At 40.6% G+C, this 19,680-nt stretch overlaps 1 protein-coding gene across 1 annotated transcript in view; it reads left to right on the forward strand.

The window, feature by feature from the left end:
• SCUBE1 (signal peptide, CUB domain and EGF like domain containing 1) overlaps window positions 1-19,680 on the forward strand; it is a gene marked incomplete at its 3' end in the record, with an annotated part of 186,544 nt that overhangs the window by 146,698 nt on the left and 20,166 nt on the right. The window contains exons 10-11 of the mRNA XM_084206342.1: window positions 16,885-17,001; window positions 18,985-19,107. Coding sequence (XP_084062468.1) covers window positions 16,885-17,001; window positions 18,985-19,107 — 240 coding nt within the window. The remainder of the gene's footprint in view (window positions 1-16,884; window positions 17,002-18,984; window positions 19,108-19,680) is intronic.

Here is a 19,680-nt window from a genome sequence, read left to right on the forward strand (position 1 = left end):
GATCTTTCTGTCAACATTGCCCTTCTCTTCTGGTTTTCATTTTTTTAAATAAAGACTTCTTTCAGTTACTAATCAACATGTTTACAAAACACTCATTTAGGGCCTTAGAAGTCTGCCTTATTTGGGATTGGGTCCTACTGAGTTCAGGTGGCCTCCCCAGTATACAGAGCATTCATCTCCAAACATGTTCATCATTAATATCAGCACAAGGCAATTCTACACATTTCAATTTTAAATGTTCCTTCCTATTCCCAGTGAAATTCTGAAGTTGCTCCACCTCACTTAATTTCCTTCATGTCCTTTCATTGTAGACCTCAGAGCTGACTTTGAGATTACAGGGAAATTGTATCAGCCACAGACTTTGTTCTGGTTACTTGCAGAGCTCCCACCCCTGTCATCCCAAGTGCCTTCCCCACATTCATGTTCTCTGTGAAGATGAAAGTATTTGTCTTTCAGTTTTTAGGCAGGAAGGGTGAAGCCATATATAGCAGCTTGCTTAAGATCATGCATATAAATGCCTGGACCGCCCAGAGAACAGATCTCCAATTTTGGTAAATCTGCCCCTGAACATTTGCCCATAACAAGGTATTCTTTTTCTCTTGTGCTCATATCCTGATATGAAAATTCCTTGATTTTTTCAGGAACTCTGAAGCTTGGTGCTCTCTTGGTGCCACCCTGCATGTTGAGTGCCTGTAAGCATCCCTTGCCTTAGGAAAGGGCCTTAAAATGTTCTGCATTTGTCTGTTTACAGCTAAACCATTTTTAGCCCTGGCTGCCAAGAAAACCATTGTCAATCACAGATTACTTCTGCTAGGGAGTGGTTCTCACGCCATGGCTCCTTGTTAGACAAGGAGAATGGGGGGGGTTCCCTTCCTTTCCCCTCCCCTGCATTCCAGCCATTAAAAGGAAACTTCTTTGTAACCCAGAAGGCGAAGAACCCATACTGCCCTGCCAGTAATATTGTGGAGACTGATACTGTTTTCCCAGTGTCTCTTTTTTCGCTCAGACTAAAAATTAGATTTTTTTCCCCTCATTTGACAGGGATATCGCTGTAGGACAATACCAAACCCATCTACTGTTTATTACTTTAATTGATCCCTTAAGTCTAAGGTACTGTAAATACTTGGGTGCAGGAAGAAACAGTTGGATCTATTTGTATAAACCTAGCAAAAAGAGGTCTGCATCTCCTTTGAACATGTAGTAAAAATAACATAGCTGTATTTATAGCAAGGAGAGTTTGTGTTTGTGACCTTTTTGGTAATAGAAGGACAACAACTCAGATCAGTTCTAGAATGACACCAGCCACAAGCAAACAGGCAAGACTTGCTGTAATGAAATAACGCTGCAATGAATGTGTGTAAGCTCAGACATAATTACCTTAATCCTCAGCCAGTATGAGTTTTAGAGCCAGTTAACTTAATTGCTTATTCAGTTTCTGTTTGTTGTGCAGCGATCTCAAAAAAAAATCAACAATAAGCAGTCTCTCTGCTCTGCTCAAGTTCAAGCTTCATTAAGCAGCCAGAAAAATGTGTGAAATTCTATTGTAATTAATTTTCTCTTCCTGCTCTAGGCATTGCTTTTTGCAAAGCAAGACGGGGAAAGACAGCGCACACATTTGTTGCAAATCTCTCCAGGGAGTGGTAAAGATAGAAAGAAAAAAGAAAAAAAAATGCTTTTAGTGGGAGCGCCCAGTGATCAGTATGTAATATTTTGGTATTTTGGGCTGCTAAATCCACACTTATCCTCTACCCCTCACCATCTCAGTTCAAAATAGAGACAAATCCTCCTACACAAGAAATTTAAACTTTTGCAGGGGGCAAAAGCTCAAGGCATTTGCATCATTCTAGTCCCCTTACAGCCTCCAGAGTAGGCTTTAAGTAGGGTTTGATGATATCACAGACATGATAAAGTCTGCTCAAGTTGCCTTCTCACCAACCATTTGAATTGATAGAGCCACTGTAAGAAAGGAGATGACTGTCCACCAGGGAACAGTACCTCCAGGGCATGTGGAATAGCTCCATGGGCCACCTGGCTATCTTGGGTCTTCTTTACAGCCATGGATGACAGCATTTTTTTCTTTGCTTTGAAGTATTGCCTGTTTGACTGTTGGTTATTCTTTACTACCTTCCTACCAGATTTTAAACAAATGTAATTGACCCTTTTGTAGCCAGGGACTGGAGCACAGGGTCTCACAGTCTGCTGTTGATATTGCTGGTGTTTGTCCAAAGGAGATTCAGTGATCCATGTTTCTACAATAGGAAATCCCAAACAGAATTTGCCCCATTGCTTCATGAATAACTGAATTTTCCCTCCAGTAGTTTTCTGTGGGCACTTTTTCTATATTTAACTAGCTACAAAGCTCTCCGGTGGAGGTCCAAGTACAGCTGATTTGAGGTGGTTTTCCCTCTCACTACAAGGGAGTTTTCCCTCTCGTGAGCATTAACAGCATCATATTTGATATTTGTACTTTTCTTTCATTGAAAACAAATGGGTTTCTTATGGCCCACTGTTTTACCTTTCCTCTCTCCTCAGCCTCACTTCTAGACAAGTGTTCCTCAAGACTTGATGCTCATGGAGTGGAGCAACTGGGATTAATGGGCTAGAACAGTGAGGACACATTGAAGCAATTTCCTTAGTAACTCTGGCAGCATTTTGCAGTGCTGTCCGGCAACACACCTCAAACCTAGGCCAGCTCTGGATTTTTTGTTTCCTGGCTTTTTTTTTGGTTTGGTTTTTGTTTTATATCTCTACATATCTGTCAGTAGAGGGATGGTTTACATAGGATTTCCAATGCCTACTGTCAGGAGAAGCCTTCTTTCATCCCAGGATGAGAGAAAGAAAAATAGCACCTTGAAAAACACAGTAGTTGTCTGTGATCCAAGGATCCTGCAAGCCTGGTCTTGAAACAATGTCCTATTAACTGGGCAGGTAATCACCTCTCATAATGTCCATCTTCTAACTGTACGAAATATGCACTATTTGCCTTCCCAGGGTAAGATTTGGATCTCCCAGCACGGTATCTCCATTTTGAAAATGAGTATGAAATGAGGGATTAATCATACAGGGAAGGACAGATAGAAGGTGTTTGTGGGAATTATTTTTGGCCTAAAGAATCCCCTAAAGATTAGCTACAAAGATTTCATTATACTCTTCTGTATGGAACCATTGATGATAAATGTGGATATACAGGACCAGTTTAATCCCAAATAAATCAGTGCACCCACACCAGCAGCACTGAATCTCCAGCCATCTTTGACACAGAGTAACCAAATTAGAAAATAAAAAATAGCCAGAGAGGTTTACACCATTGGCTTATATGACAGTGACCTGTCACTCACATTTGGTCATAAAACTCAATAAAGCAATGGGCCTTGTCCTAATCATATAACCTGATGAAGGTCCCAGAATTAGGATGCACCTCTTGCATTGATTTATATAGGACACAATCTTATAACAAAACACATCAGAGCATAGAAGTCAGGGCTGGAGCATCTGGCCCCTCAGATTCAGTTTATCAACATGGTTCTACTTTTCAGTGAAAAGAGGTGGAAAGTTTCATTGTTGGTCTTTCCTTTCCCCCTCTCTTTCCTTTTCTTCCCCCGTTAAATACACAGAAAAGCAAATGCACTCATACTCAACCCCATCAGACAGATGTGCCCTAACATATAAAATACATTGGCTTGTTGCAGGCTGATTTTCATCCAGTCCAGCTGAGTCTGGCCCCAGTGTGTTTTAATTGTGGGAACTCTTCATACACAGACAGCCGTGCTGGTTCCGCTGCCAGGGCAGTGTAGCTCGAGAACCAGGCACTGACGCTCTGGAGGAGATGCTGGGAGCTGCTTGTGGAAATCAGACTAGCTCAGAGAAAGAAAACTCAGGATGATTTCCCTGTCACTGATGATGCTCACTCCCTCTGCAGATTTTCTCTCTGGCATTCTGCACCACTGAGCCTTACAAAAATATCTCGCTTATGACAAGCACCATATTGCTTCTCACATCAAGATTAAAAAATACTCCACTGGGTAAGCAACATGTTACACTGTCAATGAAAGGAATACTTCTCAAATCCTTTCTGTTACACTGGTTATCAGTGAGACTGTGATTCTTGGTACAGTCTGCCTCTGTGAGAAAAAAGGGTTTCAAGATCATACCCAGAAACAATAAATGCCCCAGGTATGAAGTAAAAACAGCTCTAGCCAGTACAAGTTTGTTTGCCAAGTGATAGTATCTGCAGTGTTGGTTGTAGCAATTAAGTCTGCTGAAACATGAAAACAAACACATCCCTCCACCACCTCCAGTTCTCCCCTCTGCAGCAGTGTTTTCATAACTTAAAGGGGAACGTTCTTTGGTTGCTGCTTCTTGGAAGGCATATTAAATCTCACAATCTAGGCTTTAAATCACTTTCTAATAGAATGAGACCTAATGTGGAGGGGGCAGATGGGACAGATTATTTCACTTCTATTTTCCCATGAAGCTTGTGACATAGGCTACTGTTGTAAGTTAGATAGTAGATTAGTTTGACCTCAGGTCTCATTCAGTATGGTAGCTCTTATACTGTTAAACTCTATAAAGTACACTGCTATCAAATTGCTTTTTACAGCTCTGTCTGGCCCCCTCCTCTTGATGATGGGTGTGGGAAGCCAAGCAAAATGTTCCATTAGTGTTTAGAAAGAGAATTTGAGATATATTTTTCAGTTGATGTTGTAGGATTTATGACTTGTATAGTGCAGAAATTACTTTACTGGACTGGAATCATGTTATGTATTAATGAATTACCAGGATATGAGTCAGCCTTGGAATAGTTTGAGCAGGAAGGTAGCATTCTTCCACAAACAATAATCTGTTGATAAATCATGCTGAAAGCTGTAATTCAATAGGAATTGTTTTTAAAGAGAATCAGAGAAAGACTATATATGTATATCTATTCTCCACTCTGGCACATTAATGCCATATTACTGAGCTCAAGCATTCAGTCACACTGATTATGGTCAGATAGCCTTTACCCTGAGTGCTAAACAGAATTGCAATAAAATGACAGCCCTATCCCAAATATTAAAGAGTTTCATATTTCTGTGCTTGCATCCACACTCCTGGGCCTTTCAAAAGTGCCCTGCTTTGATTATTTTTTTCTAATGAAAGTAAAAGCCTAACCTGTTGAAACAAATGAGTGTGATTTTTCTTGCATTATCCATGTTATGAACCACTACTCTTTCTTTTGGTAGCTTGGAGATGAGGCCTTAGTTAGGACAGGTGAAATAAAAGCAAAAATCTAAGCTCAAATATTGAGCCGGTGGAATGGAGGAGTGTCTTCTGGGGTTTTGCTGGGCGGAGGAATTTTGAGGCATGTTTGCAAATCATGGTGTTGGTGTTTTCAGAGGGATACCCGCTGGGATTCTGTAGAGGCCAGCCTTTCTGGGCAGGGTTTTTAAGCAAGCCTTTGAGGCAGAGCCAGAAAACAGCAATTCTTGTGTATATTCAGTGGTCCCTTGACTTCAGCAAGAGCTTGAGGCAAGCTGGGAACGCACAGGTCCATGGGAAGTGAAGGGAAATGCTGCGTTTGAGTTCTCAGCTGAAAACTGAAACTGTGTTGTACTTGCTCTTTCAGCACCATCAAATAACACCAGGCATGTTTTCACCCAGACTAGTCCCTTGTTCCTTCAAGAAGTCTCACTAGCAGCTCCTACTAAAGGGTGATAGAGACAACACCTAAGCAATCTGAACAGTTTTCTCTTTCCAAAAATATAGCTAAAAGTCAAATGTATTGCAAGATAGAGGGAATATTCCTTCCTTGATACAGAAAGGGTAAAACCTTTACTATGTTCTCCTCAGGCTGTTAAGCTGCTCTTACAGAGTTGCTGTGTAAATAGTGGCTTGAGCAGAGTACAGACTAGTAAACATATTTATGTTTGTAGGAAAACAAATAAACCTGCCTGAAGTTTCTTTTAATGCACTTCTCTTGATATATGGCTTCTCCTACCCCAAGCTCTTGATGTAGTAGCTCAGTTGATTCCTATAATAGCAGTAGATAACTCAGCTTGCCTTTGCCTTGGGAAATGATTGATACTGGAAAATTATACATTTGCTTATAAAATCTTGGCAACCTCTTGAGAAAAGTACTTCTTTTCTTAAAAAAATACTGGAAAAGTATTGACTTCAACCGCATTTTAGATTGTCCTACCAAAACAATGGTAAGAGGATAAATGTAATAGGAGCCAAAGCCAATTGCCTCCTGCTGGGTTCCTGAGATTAACAGAGGAACCTGAGCACAACAAAGCCCTCAAGTAATGGAGAGGGGGTGGGGAGGAGCTGGGAGAGGTAAGCAAGGGTAATGTCTGGGAAGTCTAAGAATTGGCACAACTTTTGTCTCCAGTTTCAAGATGTTCTTCACACAGAAAATTAGGCTTTTGCCTTTCTGGTCACAATCTCTCTTTCACTTCATGTCACAGCAGATTCAGCCCTCAAAACCCGGAGGAGCTTGTGTAGCTGGGAAGTGGTTGTGTCCAACTGTCCCATACAGAAATACAAATTGGCTCAAGAGGATCTGTGTTTTCATACCATAAATACTTCTGTTTCAAAATCATATCTCAACAACAATCTGTACCTAATGTGAGAAAGCTATAAAACAAATAAATTCAGCATCAGAGATGTGTTGAGGATGGTGGTCCCCACTTCTGCCAAGCAATGCATTTGTTAGCACAAGTGCACCTTTCACAGAGCACTGAAGATGTGCTTGCACAGACTGGTCCCTGAAATGCTCATACATTGAAAAGAGTTGTCATCCAAGGTGCCCACAGTGCTGCAACTTCATTGGTGCTAACATACCTAACAGCTTTGACTCTACCAAAAATGCCACTGGCTGTTGTTGGACTTGGCATTCTCCAGGCTGAGCATTGAGGGGGTACAGTTTTGAATCAGGCTCATTTATCACAGCTTTCTTAACCTTTCTCTGATTTGCCATTGCTGAAGTTAAAAATGTATTTGGACTTTCTTTGGCCTTTCACCAAACACTTCCATCCCTCCCTGATGCAATCATGGGAAGATTTTGTAGCTCCTGTGATCTGACAAAATGCTTAGCTTAACTCATTTCCTATTGATTTTAAAAGTAATAGGGTATAAAAATGAATCATACCGTTAAGCATACTTAGGCATTTTTTATACTATTAGCTTTGGATGTTAGAAGATTATGGTGCTTTACTCAGGTTCAGATCCCTATAGTACATTTTTATATGTTTTAAAAATCATTTGGAAATCCTCTCAAAATTGTTATTCACAAAGATAGCAGTATGGAGAAAAGGCAGGATGAGAGAACTGCCATGAGCTTATGGGTGAGGTTAAGTGTGATGTGCTCAACAGAGAAAACCAGTACCAATTTGAAATCTTCCCTTCCAAATGCCTTTATAGAACACCTCCCTAGGCTCACTTTGTGCCTGTGACCTTGGACAGATTTACTAATTTTATACCATTGTATCTAGTTATTAGTAGGTTTTTTCCATGTTCCATAAGAGACCAGGCAAACTTTCTTACCTGCAAAAAAAAAAAAAAAAAAAAAAAATCCCTTTCTTTTTTTAACTTCTCTATTTGAAAGTATGTGCAGACCTGTCTCTGGTGACCAGCATTGGTTTTATCATTCTTCTCTCTGCTAGGACAGCTGACTGAAATCAGAATTGAGCTCAGATGAAGAATCAGAGGAAGAGGGAAACTTGACTTGGCACTTGAGGCCAGGCACCTTTCCCTTCTCAGCAGTCACATGGCGAAAAGTCTACTCTGCTGTTCCGCAACTCTGCTTGCAGGACTGGGATTTACCAAGTAGTTTTGCTCAACCATGTTTAAAATATTAGAAAAAATTATTATCTGCCAAAATTGAATTTATCAGGTAATCCTCTACTGTTATTCTGGTTTTAAGTTCGGTGCTGCCCCCAAAAATACAGATGGTGAGGTCTTCCATGCTGCTGCAAGGAAACATATCAGAAATATTTTTTTTGTTCAACAGCAGAGAAATAATAATATTATAATAATGGTGGTGATAATGATGATGTATTTCATTATAGAAAAAGCCTTGGTCCAAATCCCATCACCTACAGTCAAAGAAACCCTCAAAGACCCCAGAGTTGGCTGCCAACTTTTGCCTGGCTGAAATTGCCAGATGCTGCAGTTTCCATCCAAAAGCATAAACCTTCCTACACTTCGGGCGAAACTCTTGGTGATGCAAAAGCAAGCAAATCCATGGCTGATGCATGAGGCAGAACAAAGCCATAGTGCCTGGGAGCAGCCCTGCAGGCTCTGCAGGGCTGACAGGAAGAGGAATGAGTGGTGGTCACTGGGCTTGGCACACGCGTTTAGGGAACACACGCAAGTGTTAAGGGAACGGCGTTCACTGCAGTGAGATGTTGTTCCACAGCCCCATTTCTGCAGACTCAGAGGAAGTCCTGAGGGAAGATTATGGAAGAGAAGGAACTTGTGGATTCTGTGTGGAAGAAAAACTAAATATGGAAATTTTGAAAAAATTGAAAAGAGAAGGGAAAAATTAATTTGTTGCTACATGAGATCACATAAAGCTCTCTTGGAAGAGTTCCTAAAGAAAAGATTGTGTTTACTGAGGAGAGGGAGCAAAGAATCTAGGCCTACAATTTTATTGCCAAGTCTCCTTTTTTAACTTGTTTTCCTTTTGTTTTCAATCTCTAGAGATAGCACCGTGGTTCACAGAAAGTGCACCTGGTCTCTTTTGATAAGGTCTGATAGCAGAGATAAAGGAAACAAGCTGCCATTTGCCTTTAAAGACCTTCCCAAATGTACTGTCCTGTTCTTCCTAAAAGCAGTTCCCTTTGCTTTAACGTCTAGGTAAATAGTGGGAAACCAGTTGCTGTGATGTTAATGAGGGTGAAGAGTGGTCCCCTTGGTGCTCAGCATCAAAGAAGGATCTGCCTGCTGCAGTTCCTCTAACACCGAAGGGGCCAATGAAAGATTGCTGTCTTTTGCACTGAGGTGAATTCACAGGAATTAGTAGAGGCAGCCAGCCCAAGGGAGCTGCTTAGTTGGAATCATTCCTACTTTCTTGTGTGTAACCTCAGGCCCAAGAAAGTAATATGAGAAATCTAAAAGGAGGTACCTGCTTATTCCTGAAAGGATCAGGTATGCATTGCACTTTCTAAGATAAATTATTCAGCCTTTACAAAATTTAGCAGTTAAGAAGGATCACACCAATTTAAACTCTGAAAGTTAAATTGATGGAAAAGGTTACGGGATCTGTTCAGGAAAACACCTAGACAATCCCTTCTGGGACAGGCATACTTTCAGAGTTTACCAAGCAAAATTCTGGAGGCTGCTTAAGTACAGAAGGTTGGACTAAATGAGTATGAGTATTTAATGTTGGCATTAAATGTCCTCATTCTATCAAAATAAACATCCAGTTTCTGGATTATGTCTTGGAAGACATTATTCAATTTCAGACATGTAGCAGAAGTGTGAGAACACACAGTAACAGGAGAAGTTAGTGATGCCCAGATATTCCTTAGAGCAAAACGAGAGCATCTAAAATGATCACACCAAAATGATAAACAACAGAGGCAGCTGTGGCCCCCTAAACTGCACTTGCAGCAGAGCTATATGGAATGTTCATACTGCATTTGGTACTGTGTGAAGACACAGAAAGACGTGGCCTGCCCTAGGAGTGACAGCCCCAGGAGCCAAGATAGGGGGTTGTTGAACTTACTGTAGGTACAGATAAGATGTGAGGTAGATGAAAACAAGCTGTTTCCAGGATCTCAATATACTGAATGAAAACATCCAGTCAGGATCCTGAGGCTGTGAGGCAGAATGAGGCAGATGATAACATTTGTCCTTAGTACAGCTATATACTGTGTGCCTATCCCTGAAGCCGAGCATTAATTACTTCCTTGTGTACTGCTTACTATTATGTAAGCATCCCACCTCCTCAGTGGGATGCTTACATAATAAGTCACAGGTTTCTAATTATTTATTGCCTCTGTCTCAAACATATACTGAAGGTTTCTTTTGCTGTTTATATACATTTATTTGTTTTATTACTTCTTTGCGTTCTAACAAATCATCTCTAATAAAAAGCACATTTCCTTGCGAACAGAATCAATTTCCTTCAGAAGTCTTTCAGCCCCTGATTAGTGGGTTACATTTGGTCTTCACTAATCACATACTTAACTGTGAGCAATAAAGTTCTTAAATAAATAAATGCTTTAGTCCAAGTCAACATTAGCCATAATGGACAGTTTCCCACTCAAATTTCTGAACTACAAGATGAGACTGTGCTACCTGGGCACTTAGCACCTCCCATTAAAAGTACAGCAATTAATGCCAGGTCTGGTTTTTCTGCAGGTCATTAGGTGTGTTATTAACAATTAAGTCTCAGCAGCAAGATGATTGCAGCTCAGTAATGCAGTGGGAAGTCTAAATGAGTGTGGGTTTTCAATTACTTTTAAAGGCCTGGGGTTATGGCTTTTTTTTTCCCCCTTGGTGTTAGCCTGCTCCAGAAGCACTCAGCGGGAAGGTAATGAAGTAGAAGATTGGTACATTACTACATTTTTCCCTGCTTCCTTTTCACTGGTTTTATTTTTGTAGACTTTGAAACTTAAGGAGAAGTTAGCTGTAAGCCATTCCTCCTGGTCAGGGTTGGCTACATGCTCACATGGAAGATGCATTTTTACTAACTGTGAACAGGGCTAAGTCACTGTGGATCAAAAAACCTGAGATGTGGTGCAAACCCCATCACATGGCTGCTGCAGCAAAACAATGCCTTCCAAGCATGGAATTTAAACCAGCATTTGTTGGGGAACATAGCTTGAATCATGACTCCCTGTGGTCCAGCAACCACTCAGATTAAGATATGTGGTTTCCCTAATGTCTGTCAAATATTGTTGGAAACCGGGCTGGCTCGGCCGTGAGGTGAACAACATTACATGGGTGGTATCAGCTCCCCACAGAAAGTGGAGGTGGGGGCAGGAGAAGACAGAATATAACTTTCAGCCAAAATACATACAAAAAAAAGCATTAGTGTTTATTTTAAAAACATCATGTAACACTTCTTTAGAGTTTCTATGTATGTGTGCTTAATGAATGAGAACAAGGAAAGGCTCTGTTTCTCAGAGGAGCCGATAACTTGGAAGCTGAGAAAGGTGAACACAAAACATTCTGACTAAACTTGAGTTTGGCTTGTGTGCATGGCCTGGGGTGTTCCACACTGAGTCCACATCTGGCTTGGGGGTTAAAAATAAACCAGGGCTGCGTGAGATGGACAAACAGAGCTACATCTTGTGAGCCTTTGCACGAGGAGAATGTGGCCTTGTTAGGAGATAACCCCAGTGCCCTGAGAGTGGCTGTGCTGTGCCCACTGCACTGGCACACCTGGGCCACTGCTCCCAGCCTGGGGCTCAACCCCCACCAGCACCTGAATATGAAACCCACAGGTTGCTTGTGGTGGATATTCTCCATAGCAGCGTGGGCAGCAGTTATGAGGTAGAAAAAAATCTTTGCTGCCATAATGAAGGTATACCTAAGCTTACTGGGAGGATTGGGACTGTATGGACTCACAGCTGTAATAGCACTTTAAAGTATTGCTGTAATATCAAAAATGACCATTTTTGACTGATCTACCAGCATTGAGGGTGTCATCAGTCACTTCTACTGGTGAAGGAGCTGATAGTAGAGATAGATATATCCTTTTAGTTTTATTGTACATTCAATTTCTTAGTAAAAATTATTTCTTTTCTGGTTTACTTATATTTGAAATAGTATACCTAAATTTAATTTATCTATTTTGCAAATATGCAGTTATCTAGTGCATACTTCATTTTTTGCCTTCTCAAAAGCAGACAAATCAATTGTAAGATGAGTTTTTTGCTTACAGTGTCCAGGATCTTTACACTCTGTTCCCCATGCCTGTTATGGCTTTTGTTCATTGCCTTTGAACCACTCCTGTCTTGTTCTCTGTAGCACAAACAGCACCACCAAATAACAGGGATCTCTCCTTGCTGCTTTTATTTTCAGATCATGTGAAAAATACTCCAGGCTCAAGACTAAACTCTTATGCAGTTATGATATATGACCTGTGTTTTGGAAGGAGGCTTCCAGTTTCATAATTTGACCTAGCTACTTAGTGTATGTCTCAAGAAAAGCTGTTGAGGTGACCATTAGTTTTCTCTTAAGAATTACTTCACTTGTTCTTAATATTTAACAAAATTACATTAAGGAAAACAGAGATGGGATAATCCTCTTTTTTGAAGTAGATTTTTAATGTGAAATTGGGAAGCTGGGCATTGAATTCTCCAGTTCTCTAACCACAACCCTCAAATCACACCTCTGTGCAAGTGAGTTTTGCATATGTGCCTTCTGTCAGGGAGTCACAGCAGTTCCTGCATCAGTCTGCAGTTCTAAAACACCTCTAAATCCAGCAGGATTTACCAGTCTCACCTGGGTGTGTCTGGTGCTGGGCTTCTCGTTTGTAATGCTAATGTTTTTTTGGAAATGTCCTGCTTTGTGCTTTGATTTCCTGATCATTGATTCCTTTTAATTACTCTTAAATTTATTTCAGAGCAAAGACAATCAGGAGCACAGGGTACTGTGTCTGAGGGCTGGAAACAGAGTACAGAAAAGAGCCTTTCACTTCAGAGCTGCTGGTTGGAATCCAGCTCAGGTCCAGGCTTAGCAAAAATCACTGCTGTGTGATGGCTTCTGGGTGCCCTGCGCTCCACGTCCACAAATGAGTCCGTGTCCACATCACACAAACCACAGAACAATTGGTGCTACTGTAATTGGGAGTCTAGTGGCAGCACCAGTGGAAAGGGCAGGGACTTGAATGAGCATGGAAAATGAGCTGCTTTATTCCCTGCTCCCTCAGGTCACCTTTGAGACACATCTGTTTGAGGAAACTTAGAAGAAATTCGATCTCTGGTAGGTCCCTTCTGGAGATAGAAGAATTTACTTTGCAGTACTGACAATCTGACACCCACTAAAAAACTTTACATTCAAGAAAAATAAAGATCATTATGGGATCGTTTAACATGGGAAAGCCTGACCTGAAAAAAAAAAAATAAAAGCTGCATATGATTGAAAAATCAACAATAAAATCCAAATGCTGACTTGAAATAATAGGAACCTAGCCAAACTAATATTATTGAGCATGGCCACCACTGCCAAATTTGCTTCCCTCAAAACCCCAGGGAAATCCTGCTCTTTTATTAAACCATTGAACAATCTCTTCTAGTTGAATCCATTCTAGGGAAAAATTAAGGAGTGTTTCCTCAAACATTCTCTTTGGAGGTGAGAACATGGATTGCTAGAAGAGATATTGGACTTTATTCAGTCTGAGATGATGTATTGGAAAACAGGGACTGGAAGGAGAGCTGTCAGCAGCACAGGACACCATGAAGAGAAGTCTGGCACTGCCAGTGTGCCCATAAACCCATGGTGGAGCCTGGAAAAGACCTTTGGAGGTCGCCTGCTCCAACCCCTGAACTTGGCACTTCTACTGGGTCTGCTGTGAAATAGGGAGCTCCTTTCTTAGATTTTATATGTATCATTAGTATTCCAAAAAAAAAAGCTGGCAGGAAACTAATCGTGTGCTACCAGCAGTGAATTTGGCCCTGTAGTCCCCGTAATCCTCACTCAGCTCAGCTGTGAAGACACCTCTTAATCTGCTGAAATGACACAGTCACCTCTGCTGATTGCAGTGGTGAATGTGCCATGAATTTTTGGCTAAGTGAAATTAAAGAAATGTGTTTGATGTCAGATAAGTGTGTTAGCAAATCCAAATGTTCAGAGGCAGCTTGGACTGCATGTGAATTTATGCCAAATGCAACCAAAAATAGAATACCAACTTCAACCTTTAGGTTGAAGTTTTCCACTGCAGTACTTCAAAACCACAAGATTTTGACTTTTTATCTTAAAAGAGTTCAGAAAATAAATTTTAATAATTTTAAATCATTTTAAGAGTACTTCAGACCCAGGAAGTTAATTTATAGGTATTTATTTTGGGGTGTGGGACGGGGAAAATTCAGAGCAACACAATTCCTAAATGTTTGTGTGTTTGAGTGTGCATGGCAGTGGGAGTGTGACTGTAACCTGCCACATCTCTGCTTTTGTATTTTTTGACTTTGCTTAAATAGATGAGGATACCAGATTTTGTAGAGTTGCTTGTACAAAGGAGATGAGGCTCCCCATGTTTGTTCTCTGTTCTTGTGGTAAAGCAGGATTTGAAACCCAGGGCTGTGAAGGTCAAATTCCCAACTCCGTTGTGTCTTGTGAGATACACCTGTGTCATGAGGGTGGTGGGAAATAAGCACATCCTTTCAGGCTAAATATGGAGAGGTATTGTGAAGAACCACAGATGTGTGAGGGCCAGCTTCAAAGTTCCTGGGAGCCTGGGGATAACATCATCCAGAGCACAGATTTCAGAGTTTAAAAAAAAAAAAAAAAATAAGGAGGGAGGATTTCAGCATCCTGTATCACACCACCACTTTCTTGTAATGAAGAGAATGTGGTGCATATTTTTGCCTTTTCTATGACAGGTGCTGAATTCCTCAGGGGGCTGGTGATTGTGCAGAAAGCTGGGTCCCTCCCTGCCTGCCTCAGCCGGGAGCAGCCGGGGCTGAGGCTCAGCCAGGGGAGCCTGCGCAGGGGCTTCCCTTGTTCCAGCAGGATGCTGAACTCAGCAGCCTGAGTGTCTGAGAGCAGCAGCAGGAGGGGGCTGAGGGGTTTCGAGGGTGAAAAAGCTATGGAGCAGAAATGCATTTGGCCATCCTGAGTGCCTGGTAGTTGGCAAGCAGTGGTCACGTCATCAGGCAGACTTCTTCCACGGGCAAAGAGGGAAGTGCATCCTCCCTAATGGAAATAAACCAAGCCGTATATGCAGCAACACACAGTTCTGCATGGGAAAGCAGTGCATAAGCACTATGGACTAAACTAGTGCAGGATAAGATCACTGTTCAGAAATACAAACTTGGTTCTGAAAAAGAGACTCCCAAGGTAAGTCAGAGGCCAGAAAATGAACTGCTTTTGTAAATCTCCCGCAATTCCACGTAGTGAATGAGGTTACACATGAATGAAACCATGATGTATGATTTGGCTTGCTAAGCATTAAAAATCCTTTAAACTATAGCTGCAGTGTTCATTCCCAAATGATTTTACTTTGTGTATTTATTTAGAGAAAGCTGAAACATTTTGCCATTTATGTGTATTCAAAAGCTGCACATTTCCAAGACTATAAAAGAAACCTTAAAAAGAAATTACTTTCAGAACTCAAATGATGATATTTAAAAATGGATTTAAAAGTTCATTTAAAATTTAATAGGTGTAAGAAAGAGAAAAGCTCAGTTGTCATCTTTTTGTGACTTTATCATAGAAAGTGATTGTGATGCACACATCAAACTGGACAGCACAGATTTCTGTTCATCATGTTTGTTTCATTTCATGGTATGCATTTGCCTGAACGGTTGCTTCCCACATTGTGAATTATCTTTTGTGTGAAGATGTTTTGAAACATTTAAAGTTTTGAAACATTTAAAGTTGAAGGTCATATAAAATATAGCTGTATGTGTCATTCTAAATTTGTGCATAAACTCTCACACAGATTTGGGTTTGTGTACTCATACAGGAAATCTTAATTTTATAGTTCTGGAAGGTAAGTATTTGTATTTATAATAACAGAAAGAGACCTAGAATGCTTCATGAAATGTCAAAACTATGTAAACAATACTTGGATATAGGAATTGGGTTAGAACCCCTGAAGTATGGAGAGTTTTCAAGTGTTTTCAAATGCCAACAGCTTTCCAAGCATGTACAATATGAAAGTCTAAGTTACATTTTGTAATGGTGTTGTTCAGGTTTTGTTCTTAAAAACTGGCTCTAGAAAGGGTGGAAATTGTCATAGGAATTATATTCCATTCATTTATAACTCAGGAACATTGGAGGACTGAGATTTGTTGAAATTACTACTCTCAAGTAATGTCGTTGTATTCAATTTTCTGACCTGTAAGCAGAAAAATTATCCACAGAAGAGAATTTATTTCTTTTAAAAACAATAAAATTAACTCAAAAGGGTTATTTTGCACAGATTGCTGTTTAATGTGCCTTTGATGTTTTCAGCAAGTCCATTCTGTCAGGGCTGCTACCAAATCAACCTCCACAGCACCTGCTCAGCAAAGTCTTTGCACTGTCCTGGAAGCAACGTGCACTCGGTTGCTTTTTTCATAGCCTGCTGGATGAAGAGGCTGTGTAAGCCAGGGTTTCACATTACTGAGCAGTGATAATTAGAGCTGCCTGACTTTTTTTAAGGGGAGGAGGTCATATTTTCTTGAGTTGGTTAGAATGTGGGCTTTGGACTAATATTTTTAGTGCTAGGTACAGCCTGGCCCTTCCTTATGGGGGCTTATTCTCCGGCAGTGTTTTGCTTACCCTCTGCAAGTCTGTACAGTCTTGTAAGGCAGAGCAGAAGTCTGGGAGCAACTCCCTGTCCTGGTGGGCAGGATGTCAGCATAATGCTCCATGAAAGAGGGAATTGCTTGATTCAACCTAAACCTTTTTCCATTGTGCCACTAACTTCCCCAAAAGCTCCATACTCGCCCAGCCCTGCTGGGTCAGTATGATCAGAAGTTAAAGGTTGCCATCTAATGGGGAATGCACATAATACAATCTTCATCAGGTTTTACCAAATTATCTCTTCTTGTTCTTCTCCATGTACCTGTGAGTATTTTCTTTACAGGGCACTAGAGGAATGAGAATGATATTTTATTCAGATTTTACATGGGATGGTAATGGATATTTTATCAGTAACAAAGCATTGCAACCCAGTGAGAAAATCCAGTCATTCAGTGTAACCTGATTAAATCTGATTTCTTAATGCTTTTTCTATTAATTCAGATATAGATGAGTGCTCCTTTGAAAGGACCTGTGACCACACCTGTATCAACTACCCTGGAAGCTTTGAGTGCCTCTGCCACAAAGGCTACACCTTGTATGGACTGACACACTGTGGAGGTTTGGAAACTGAGTTTTGCTCACATGTGTATTTGTTTGCTTTGGGAACTGTTTACAGAGCCACTCATTCTTTTAGATTAAGGTTTTATAACTCAAGAGGATAGAGACATAACATTAAAATAAACCTAATATATCATGAGCTGGGTGTGACTAAAATTTCAGTATCTCAAATTTGCTGTAGTATTCCCAAGAGAAAAACACCAGTGAAAACCAATGTCCCACCATTTTTGATCAGAACTTCCACAGGAGTGAGGTTACTCACAACTGCAGGGAGGTATCATGATTGGCAACAAAGAGAATAGGGAAAACAAGTCAGTTTTGCAAAGTTTACATATTTTGGTTCTGATGGCATTTGTCCTTACCAGTCTGTGACATGAACTGCCTGTGAAATGCATAACAGAAGGTTGTGGTGGATCTTCCTCCCATCTTCTGGGGATCTGCTTTTAACCTTTTTGGCATGACTGGAAAGAATTGGTGCTGTAATGTTTCATTATCTAGGAGAGGGATATTTTGAAGTGCAGCATTACCACAGTGACCTAATCAGAGATCCAGCTAATGCGACAAAAACAGAGGCTAGCCCCTCACTTCTGAGGGCTGAGTTCACCTGGCTTCGTAATCTCAACATGAGACACTGCTAATGGTATCTCTGCATGGCTTCTTGTTTGGGAGAAAGGTGTAGGAGGTGTATGCTGGTCTCTCTTTTGTGGAGAAGTATCACATGAATTCCTGCTAAGAGTAGGGACAGGCAGGAAGAGAAATAAGAGCCCATCGAAGGAAGCAGTTTGGGAACAGACCCCACTTGAAAGCAGTTGTGAAAGCAAATTCAGAGTCAAAGTTTTAGGACCTGTGCTATATGAGGTGTAGAGAGACTGATCTTCAGTTTCACTGTTAATTCCTTAATTACTTAATGCACTAATTTAGGGAAAGCCTCAAAGTTTGGGATTCTGCCTCAGTCTTTAAATAACCTTCAGCCTCAGTTCAGTTTCAGTCTTTTCAGTAAGACTGAAGAAGGACCAGAACTCTCACTGGAAATACTCAGTGCTGAACTTTGAGCAAAACCATAACTGGATCCAAACCTCCTGCTTTTTTTCCATTATGAGCAGATACAAAATCACAGCTCTGAATCCAGACTTGTCCAGGCCCCAAGTTTTAACACTTAGGCCTGTCATTAGTTTTAGTCCTTGCATGCTTAATTTTGAGGTCTACCAGTGAGCCAGAGCATCAGCAATTCTGTGTGTCTCCTGTTGATTTGGTGTCTTTTCAGCTCATTAAATAAATAAATGTTCTTTCTCGTGGTGGAAAGGGAGGAGATGAGAGATTAACCTTGTTGGCATGAGTATATGAATGCTGAATGCATGGACTAAAAAGGATATACTTCATACTGGCTAAATACTTTTCTAATGTATCAAAAGTCAAAAGTTTTTCTGTGGAATATCAGTGACAACATACATGATAACTTCTTCACCTTATTGCAAGCTTTACCTTTTGTTTTTATTCGAGGAGTGGAAGTCTAAATTACACTTTAACTGCTTTGCCTCCTTTGAAAGCATAATTTCCTCCTTCACCTGAACTTCTAAAAGAAACTCTGGGAATCCCTGTGGAGAATTTACCTCCTTGTTTGGCAGAAGTGATGTAATCTCACAGAGGTTTTATGCCATTTTTCTGTATTGTCCATTATTGTCCAGATACTGCAGGGACTTCTGAGCATGTTTTGTATCCGAGAATTTCAGTGTAACTGGTCCTGGCAAGTAAACTGTATCAAATGCATAAATCCTTGGGAGAGTAGCAGCTGTACAGTTTCAGGACAAATCCATGGTATATGCACTAAAGTTGTTTGGCACTGTCTTCCTTATACATGTTCATATGGGCTCCAATGTAAAAGATACAGTAGAAATAGGTTTCCTTATGCAAGTCATGCCTTAATGTACAGTATATGTGTATACACATGGTTAAGACTCTTCACAACTTTAAATACGTTTTCAGATATTGATGAATGCAGCATCAGCAATGGTAGCTGTGACTTTGGGTGTCTTAATACGATGGGGAGCTATGAGTGTGTGTGCCCACCTGGAAAGAAACTGCACTGGAACAAAAAGGACTGTGTTGGTAAGTGTGGAAGTGGGACTCAGAGGTGACTGTGGTGACTGTGTTCTCCAGGAGGGTGCAAAAGCCCATGGTTTTGTTTGAGAGAGGCTGCATTTTCACTATATAGATCCCCAAATTCATTTTATAAACTCAGATACACCTGATCCTGTGGAGCTCCATGGGCTAGGATACAATTCTAGGTCAATTAGTGAATGAGCAATATGTTAGATTTTATTTGTGTGGAATGTTGGGGGTTTTTTAAGTTTATGAGTCCATTCACAGAAATCTAAGTATTATTATTATTATTCTCATCTTAGGTATTTTATACCTTTGTCCTTAATTTGCCCTCTTCTCATCTCTGTAATGTCAGCTATAACTGTATTTACCTCTAACACTAATTTAACATATTCATAATATTTACTGTTTACAAGTAAGACATGGTGGGACATAATACCTGCATTCACAGAACCACACCCAATTTTTCAAGTTATCTCTGAAGGTGTCCTGCTTTGTAAAAAGTACTGACACTAGCTGTGTCAAAAGTATTAATCAAAATGAACACAAATCCTGAGACCAGAAAACCTTGGTGTTTCC

Source organism: Fringilla coelebs (assembly GCF_963513975.1).
Source record: "Fringilla coelebs genome assembly, chromosome: 5".
In the NCBI taxonomy this organism is placed as follows: Eukaryota; Metazoa; Chordata; class Aves; order Passeriformes; family Fringillidae; genus Fringilla; species Fringilla coelebs.